This window comes from Corylus avellana, chromosome ca6, assembly GCF_901000735.1.
Source record: "Corylus avellana chromosome ca6, CavTom2PMs-1.0".
Classification (NCBI taxonomy): Eukaryota; Viridiplantae; Streptophyta; class Magnoliopsida; order Fagales; family Betulaceae; genus Corylus; species Corylus avellana.
The window spans coordinates 10,208,154-10,217,652 of record NC_081546.1 but is presented as its reverse complement, the minus strand read 5'-3'; the positions used below and the strand labels follow the sequence as shown (position 1 = coordinate 10,217,652).

Genomic DNA, 9,499 nt, shown 5'->3' with positions numbered 1-9,499 from the left:
AAAGTCCCTTATATTTTCATCAATTCGTAATTAGCTGTTCATGTAGTCACTTTACCTTAGATTTTTTTTTTATTATTTTTTTAATAAGGAAAGTATTCATATTTTTGAAAAAGAAAGGTAAAAAATATATGTACCAAAAACAAAGGGTATTGAAAGCATGAAGGTCAAGTATGAAGCATCTTGTCGGTTCTGACGGTTAAAATTTTAAATTTACTTTTAATTTTAAATTAAAAATGATATTTTGATATTTTTCATAGCTTCCGTTAGGAGTTAACATAAAAAATTGACGGATAGGTAAATTTTATCAAATTAAAAGTTCGAATAGTGAAATTGAAAGTTTTTAAATTTTTGGGGTGTTCTAAAAAACGCTTGAAAGTTTAGGGAATCTTTGTGAAATTTTCCCTTTCTCTTTTATTGGTGTTTTAATCTTTAGGTTTTTACTTCAATCCTTCATGGCCAGCGAACACCGAGGAGTTCAAGATGTTTCTCAATCGTCGTAAGGGAATGTTGTTGGGGGTTCCAGCGATTCCAAGAAAATCGTAGTCAAATCAACTCACATGGCTACACACTCGGTGTCACTAAGAGCAATGAGGTATCGATGGTTTTATATCATCATTTGTCCCAAAAGCTTAAAATGATAAGAATATGTAAATTTAATCATTTAATCAACACTTTACGCTCACTCTCACATGACGTGAAATATTTAATTGAAATTATGGGTGAATCTGACTGAGTCAATGTTTGACCCAAAATATTTGGTTCTGATACCATATTAAGTCACCAATTATTTCAAAAACTTAATTAAATGCTGATTTGAATGAAGCTTTAAACGCTATGTCTCTCTCATCCTCCTATAGCTCCTCTCACTTTCTGATATATATAATTTTTTTTTTTAAGTCACTTTATATATATGTATTTCTTTTTCTGAGCAAGAAATAACTGATCATATCCTGCACGCAATGATCCTTGCGAAATAAATTGAGCTGTGGAATTAGGTGGGTTTTTTTTTTTCACGAATTTGATTATATATATATAATTTTTTTTTTTTTCAATTTTTTATGTTGATATCATGACACGATATTGTTAATCTATCATTAAATGGGAAGTCACCAAAAAAAAAAAAAAAAAAAAAAAAAGAAAAGAAAAGACAAAAGCATGTAAAATAACATTTCTGGTGGTGTAATATTTATGAATGGTCAGGATTTAATTAATGGAGTTCACGTAAGAGGCAAAGAACGTCAACCAACTTCTCCAGCCGTCCAATGTTCCATTAAATGATGAAGTGGGCAAAGGAAAAAGCTGTTCAGACTTTTATGCTTATCATCTTAGTGAGGGCCCATCTCATTGACTATTTAACCCAATAATCCGTGGGACCCAACTCTATTCCACCAACCCATCTTGCATAACTGTTTATAATAATAACAATAATTAATAAATATAATTTTTGTTTTATGGGTAACTGCTAACTTTACTAGTGGCACACAATGACTGATGATCCATTTAGGAGTCCCATAAAAATAGCAATATTTTTGTGTGTGTGGTGTGGGTGGGGAATGGGTATTCAATTAACTATTATAGATGGTAGGTGTTGAAGACTTGCAATAAAATTATTTCAAAAGAGTCGCAGTAGAAAATCTTCATTAGCAACAAACGACATTGGTTTGGTAAAAGATATTATATATATAATATCTTAGCAGTCATCTTGGACTGAGACAACCAACTGCAGCAAGCAGGGTCAAAAAAGCACCAATTAATGCACGTTGCCCAAACAAACACCTAACACATGAATTATATAACAATGATGTCCCTTGCGAGCTTAATGCATGCCTAAGGTTTAACAACTAAAAATATATAGGAAAAAATATAAAAAAGCCCCTTAAACTATTAGTCATTTTCGATTTAGCTCTCTAATATTCTAAAAGTGATAAAGTAACTCCTCAAACTACTAAACTGTTGCATTTTGACCACTCCGTTAGTCAAAACCGTCAGTTTGGACGAAAACTACAAAACAACATCGTTTTGTTATGAGTAAGTTACTACAATGCCCTATTGCCCTTTTATGAAAATTTTTTTTTTTGGGAAAAATATAAAAAAGCCCCCCTAACTACCAGCTGTTTTCATTTTAGTCCCATAATATTCAGAAGGTGATAAAATAGCCCCCAACAAAACGACGTTGTTTTGCAGTTTTCATCCAAACTGACGGTTTTGACTAACGGAATAACCAAAATGCAATAGTTTGATAGTTTGGAGGGCTACTTTATCACTTTTGAAATATTATGAGACTAAATCGAAAACTGCTGATAGTATGAGGGGCTTTTTATATTTTTCTCAAATATCTAATAATAGATAAGAAGAGTCGCCATGCATGCTGAGGCTCAAAATGTTAAAAATAGAAAAAACTTCACAAAATTTTCATGATTTTTCACTTGTTTTGATACTAATTTCAAAGTTTAAAAACTCTCAATTTTTTTAGTCATTATGTCAGAATTTTTTGTCAAATTTTGTTAAAATTTCCAAAATACCCCTATTTTAGTATTTTTGCAAAGCTTTTTATTTTTTTATTTTATTTTTTTTAAAAAAAATGCCTAAATCTTTACATTTTTTAATAAAAAAATATAGGTATTTTGAAAATTTTGACAAAATTTAACAAAACAATTCTAACAAACTGGGACATTTGAAAGAAATTGAAACTCCAATACCTTTAATTAAGATTTTTTGACTTTCAAATATATTTTCAAAACATGCGAAAGTTAAAGGGAGGTTTTTGTGGAGTTCCTCTTAAAAATATTTAATGGATAAGAAGAGCATTGAAATGACTTTTTCTTTCTTTTCAATGTTGATCAAAATGTTCAAACAGTAAGGACAAGTCAAGGATTTTATTTAAATACCGTAGAATTTCATATGAGATCAACTTAATGGCAGTCCCAGAGTCTAAAAGGTGCTTCAGGCAACAAACATGATGAAAGCGAATCTTGAGATTCTTCTTCCCTCCTGCAATTCAGTTTTCTGCTATGGTCAAATACTTAGCTAGAGTCAAATTGTTTGAAAATCTCAAAAATGTTGTGCATTTCTCAGAATCCCATTTGTTCTGCAAGATGATAACCTTCTCCTCTGTCAGCAAATGATCCCCATGCCTAATGGCATTCCTCAACTTCCAAAGAGAATACACAGCAGCACTCCAGCTTAGCCCTGCATAAGACAGCTTTCATTGTGATCCTCATTAATTCCAGTAGACCCCATTTCAGGATATCTTCCCAATCCACATACTCGTTATCAACACGACACAAATGCAAGAGTTCTTTCCAAATTCTCCTACTAAAGCTGCATTGGAAAAACAGGTGATCTCTATCTTCTATACATCTTATTAGACAGAAGGAGCAAGAGACATCTCCTTTATATCCCCAACTCAGCATCTTCCTCTCTGTAGCTAAAGAGTCCCTAATAGCAAGCCAAAGGAGAAAAGCTTGCTTTGGAATTGCCATGGCTAACCAAACTAACCTCCACCAAGAAACCTTCGGATGCTTCAACCTGAGTGCCTCCCAAGTATCAGCATTACTGTACACCCTTTCTTCGACACACTCTAAACAGGTGTCCTTTTCCCCAACATTAACTAAAACCAGCTTACTATGTATAAGAACCAGGTTGTCTGAACGAGCCGATTGCCAACACCAATTTTCTTCTCTCATCACACTTGAAACTTTAGCTTCTAAACTACTCCCAACATCATATATAGTTTGAAAACCATATCTGTCAAGGAGGATCCCATCTGGGTGCCAACTGTTCAACCACAAATGAATATTCCGCACATCTCGTAACTGAAGCTTCAAAAATTTCCTGGCTAAATCCCTTAGTTTCAATAATTTCCGCCAACACCATAAGCAAGACTGAGGAATTTTTATTATCCAGAAACATTTCCCTCTTAAGAGGTACTCTTTCACCCAGCCTACCCATAGGGAACCAGCCTTAGCAAACAAATTCCAAATATACCCAAGTTTCCAATCTCTTTAACCCCAATCCCCCTTCAGTTTTTGGCGCACAAACCAGCTTCCAAGAAACCTTAAGCTTTGGCTTTAATCGAATCAGTTCCTGACCATAAGAACCGATTAAATTTATGCTCCAAAAACTTGATGATTTTCTTAGGAAGAATGAAAATACTGGCCCAAAACACTTGAATACTATACAGTACCGAAGACAGTAGCTGCAACCGCCTAACAAAAGAAAATTTCTTAGCCAACCAAGAATCTATCCTGGCAGAGATCTTCTCCAATAAGCTTCCACAATCTTCTATTGTTAGCTTCTGCAAAATGAGAGGCACCCCAAGATACCTCACAGGTAGCTTACTCTCCTTGATTTTCAAACAGTCAATCAAATGCTCTTTCTCTCTCCCCTTCACACATAAGAAACTTTTTGTGGGGTTTGTTGACAGTCCTGAAAGGGAAGCAAACTCACTAAGCACTTAATTTATAGTTTGAGCAGAGCTAAGAGTGGCAGCCGAGAAAAGCAGCACATCATCAGCAAAGCAAGGGTGGGTGATCTGCAATTTGGAGCATTTCAGATGGAAATCAAAAGTCTTTTTCTCCACAGCTACATCAGCCATAAATTTAGTGAAAACTTCCACGGCTATAACAAACAAATCTGGGAGAGAGGATCACCTTGCCTCAAGCCTCTACCTCCTTCGAAATAGCCAACCAAGGTCCCATTTATAGCCACGGGAAATATAGGAGTTGTGATGCACTCCCTTATCCAATCCACAAAGACATTAGGTACACCAAAGCAAATAAGACAGTGAAGAATAAATTCCCATTCCAAGGAATCATATCCTTCATTAGATCAATGTATAAGGTACACCTAGCTTTCCCTTTTCCCTTATGGTAGTCCCTCACAAGCTCTTAAGCAGGGAGGTCATTCCTAGAAATGCTACAATTGGGGACAAATGCCGTTTGATTGCTACTCACAATGGAATCCAGGCAAGGCAAAAGTCTCCTAGCAAGGATCTTTGTAATGCATTTAAATACCATGTTGCAACAGGAAATAGGACGATAATCCCCCATCGAAACTGGATTAGCCTTCTTTGGAACCAATGTGATTATGGTTGCATTGACTTTTAACAATTTTCCTGTTCTGAAAAAAGATTTGATGGCTTCCTTCATGGAAATCAAAAGGAAGAAGTATACATGGAACTTCCTCCTGGTCCTCAATTCTCCTTAGCTAAGGGTAAAGTAAGTAAATTGAAGAAAGCCTTATATGGACTGAAAATATATAATTGAAGAGCATATTTGGGAACTTAAATAATATAATTTTAAGTCAAGTTGGATCTTACTTTGTATTTTCACTTATTATTGATATTGAGTTTTATTTATTGGGTTTCACTAGTTACTTGGTTTGTTGGACTTAGTAGTAAAAGCCCAAGAAATCCAAGTCCATTAGGGTTAGGCATTAGATGCAGTGGTTTATTGAGATGTAATGGTTCAAGTCCAAGCCCAAGACAATAAGGATGCAATGGTTTTTTTTTTTTCTTTTTTTTTTTTTTCTATAATGATGATTGAGAAAAATAAAAATCCCAACAACTAATGTAATGCAATAACCAAACAAATCTAATATTGAAGTCAATTCAATAAGAAATCTGACAGAGAAATAAAGAAAACACAAGTGTATGGATTAAAGGGGGGAATAATGGAAGTCTAGGGTTTCTCTCCCTCTCTATCTTTTTTTTTTTTTTTTGATAGCATACATAACCCTAGTGTTGCCCTAATGATTGATGAGACTTTATTACCGCTACTTACGCGACTCACATTACCCTTTTAAAATGATTTCAAATAAAATAAAATAAAACAAATGATACTTGACAAAAAATAAGATCGAAACAAAATCAGGCCAGCACTTTCAATGCTCTTGCACCATATTGCTTTATGGATTGCATGATGCAACCATATCTAGAGTGTGATGCCGAGTAACCCTAATGTGATGTTTAGGTTTGTCTTTTTCATTTATATTTTCTTTTGAGATTTCGAACAATTTTCCAGCAAACCCTAGAAATTTAGTCATTTTTTTTTTTCTAAAACCCTTGTTTCATCACTTGTCCAAAAAGTTTAAGTTGATAAGAAGCGGTAAATTTAATTATTTAATCAAATACTTTAACACTTCCCCCCAAGTGTGGGCTCAAACTTCTTTTTAATATGTGATGTCTAACACATGAAATATTTAATTAAAATGGGGGGTGATAAACTAAGACAGGGTTCGAACTCAAGACCTTTGGCTTTGATACCATGTTAAATTATCACTTGTCCTAAAAGCTTAAACTGATAGAAAGAGGTAAATTTACATTTTTTTTTTTGATAAGTTATATTGTATATATCAAAAAGCGTAGAAGGGTGCATCCCTAGTACACAAAATATACAAGAGGACGCCTATGACAAAAGATAAAAAAGTAAATTTAATCATTTAATATATATGACAGAGAACCTCTCCATGGCAGGGCCCTTCGGACTCACTCCTGCAGAGTAAATCCCGGTCCTGTGCACCACACCCTCAGAAGTTTCTCTCTACCGAACTGGTTAAATCCTTGGCTTTTCACCGGGGGGTGTGGCCCCAAAAGATTGTTTGCACCCATGGGGTGTTGACCTTGGACCTTGAAGACATTTAATCAATACTTTAACAACCCTAAATCACCACATTCTAAGATTCACAAATAGAAAATACTGTTCACACTGATTGTTCTATATCGATGTGCTTGCTCTCAAAGGCAAAAAAAAAAAAAGAAAAAAAAAAAAAGAAGAACAAAGGTAATTTACATAATGTGAAGGAATGATAAGATGATGTGGTATATCCACAAAGAACTAAATTTTGGAACAATCAATAGCATGATATTCTCAATTTGTGTCTTACTGTCGAAGGAAAATTAACCTAATACTTTTACTACATCCAAGAACAATATAGCACAGTATGGGTGGACCAAGCTCATAACCTCTCCAAAAAATGTTCCTCAAGCCACCCTTATGCCATTATAGCAAGTAGGTGATTTGCACCTTTGATCTGATGCAAAGTATCAGGGATCAAGAAGTTCAGTACTTTACTTTTTATAGCTCATCATGTCATAGTTTCATGTGAATGAGAACACGAATAAGGTTCCTTCACTTCTCTAGCATTTATATTTCGTGGTTGCCAAAAGAGTACATCTTTGAGGACAATACATTGTAGTATAGCAAGCAAAGGTGGCACTAATACAGTATGCTTATAAGCTGAACTCAAGAGTGTGGAAGTTTAGTTTATTTATTTTTGATAAGTAAAACTTAAAGCAATTTTTTTTTGGAAGTTTAATTTATATGATGGATCTATACGCACCAGAGAAGTTGAAGCACAAAGATTTCACAGTTTCAAGCCAAATGCAAGTCAATAAAAAAGATAAAACTAAAGATTATCATACAATTTTTTTTTTGATAAGTAAGATTATCATACAATTGAAAACTAGCATGTTCATAAGCTGAGCTAAAGAAGTCTAGTAAGTTTAATTTATAAGATGGATCTGTGCATATCAACAAAGATATCAACAATTTCAATCCACGTATAACAAAGATAAAGTAAACATTATCATACAATTAAAAAGTGAAAATATCTGGAACCATTTTTTCCTAAAATAAAAAGGTAAGATAACAAAAATCACAAAAATCTGTTTTAATTATTTATTTTCCTAAAATTCTTTAATAAGAAGGCAAAAATTCGAAATAATGGCATTCCAGTGTTACTATTCTTGTAATAACTCCCAAGGCTGACAAAAATAGGGGGAAAAAAACTAAAATAATCATTTTTATACTTTTATGAGTTCCATTTGTTTGGATGAAAAACATACAACTCAATTTCTTCAAATCATCATAAAAGTGTTGCAAAAAGAGTTGAGTTTAACAGTATAGATAATGTTTTGATATTGATGAACTTACAATAGCTTGATTCGACTTGCAAGGAGGTTTTGGCACTGAACTTTAAATGAGAAGCCCTTCTTTGCAGATCAACATATTTAGATGCAATGATAAAATCACTGGGTAGAATTGGCAGAAGCTGTTTGCCCAATCACTGGACTTCAAATGAATTCATGGATTGACTGTTTGTGTTTTGGAAATGAAGGACAGCATTTTCCTGTGAAAACAGCAACATGAATACCTTCAACACTGTAAGTTGGATTTTTTCTGCTTCATGTGGAGTATTAACTGTTTCTGAATGCATACCCGCAACTCTGATTCTTAACATCAATTTGTTGGTCTCCATTGCTTTCCTCCAGTACCATAGAGGAATAAATTTGAAAGAAGATGTGGAAAATCTGATTTCAAGTAGAATGTATTAGTGCATCAGTATACAATTAGAGAAATAATGATACTCATCTAAGAAAAAAACAACATAAACCCCATAATAAGTAGGTTTGGCCTCTCCTTTGCTGACGTTTTATAGATCTTAAGTGAAAACCACTTAAGTTTACCAACCATGTATTTTAGGCATCCGCAAACCTCACGGATGACATAATTACTTCCCCTTTTTAGTCACAATAACCATGAATGCCACACATGTAGCTGTCCGTGTTTCTGTCCGAATTGGATTTAAATAAATGTTAAGAGAACAAAATCTACCAAAAAGAAAAGCTTATTCTGTTCTCAGGAAATGAAATATTTTGCTCTTAGGCTATGGTCAGGCTGGCCCATTGCATTAATTCATATCAAACATGATATGGGAAGAGTACAAAAGCAAAGGACAGAAAATAGAAACCTGTACCCACAAGTTTTATAGAATTTCTGTTAGATAAGATATATCTCGCCAGAAAAGGAAAATGATGATGAGAGAGTTGAGAGTTTCAATGTTTTTGGGTCTTGAAAAGGAATTTTACAAAAAAAAAAAAAAAAAAAGGAAAAAAAGGGTGGGAGGGTTGATCTCCATAGCTGGCAGCTGCCAAACCCATCACTAGAGGTGGGAAGAGGTGAGTCCCCTCCCCCATATGGGGAGGCATGCTAGGGTGGGTCTCCACCACAGCCTCTGGTGGATCTTCGTCCCGCTAAGGGGCTTTTGGCCGGGAGGGGAATGCCGCCTGCACCTTCACGAGGGGCGCAAGGGAGTGGGTCTACATCCCGTGCAAGGGGTGGACATCAGAGGTGGGGAGGGGAGATCTACTTCTTGTGAAGAGGTGGGTTCCATGGGCTACCTTTGCTATCACGGAGAAATGGACGACATTTTTTCCATCAGAGCTGGACCTTTGCAGGTCCAAAACAAGAGAAAAATCAGCTTCGGAGGGAATAATTGCAGGAAAGCCTTTTCTTTTTTTTATAAGTAAACGACAATTATCATTAAAAGTGTAAGGTGTCTCTAAGCACACAGGAAGTATACAAAAAGAAACACCTAACTAGAAGGAGCAAAAAAAAAAAAGGAAAGCCATATTTCTTTGCCAGAGATAAGAAAATTACAACCTCGTATCCAATTGAAAAAGTGGAATTTTTCTGGTGTTCCAGTTTGAGTAAAGTTC

At 34.7% G+C, this 9,499-nt stretch overlaps 1 protein-coding gene across 1 annotated transcript; it reads right to left on the bottom strand.

Moving 5' to 3' along the window:
• Nucleotides 1-3,134: 3,134 nt before the first annotated feature.
• LOC132185154 (uncharacterized) lies at nt 3,135-5,150 on the bottom strand. Its single transcript, XM_059598967.1, has 4 exons — nt 5,016-5,150; nt 4,187-4,297; nt 3,988-4,086; nt 3,135-3,884 (listed from the first exon to the last, which is right to left on the bottom strand). Exons 1-4 carry the CDS (start codon nt 5,148-5,150, stop codon nt 3,135-3,137), a joined length of 1,095 nt encoding a protein of 364 aa, XP_059454950.1.
• Between the last annotated feature and the right edge of the window lie 4,349 nt (nt 5,151-9,499).

Excerpts from the sequence above, each read along its gene's own strand:
- LOC132185154 (XM_059598967.1), bottom strand. The coding sequence starts at position 5,150 with ATGAAGGAAGCCATCAAATCTTTTTTCAGAACAGGAAAATTGTTAAAA. Across the intron at positions 4,087-4,186 it reads GGTTGCAGCTACTGTCTTCG|GAACTGATTCGATTAAAGCC; the intron begins GTACTGTATAGT and ends TCTTATGGTCAG. Across the intron at positions 3,885-3,987 it reads TAAAGAGATTGGAAACTTGG|TCTTGCTTATGGTGTTGGCG; the intron begins GTATATTTGGAA and ends AAAATTCCTCAG.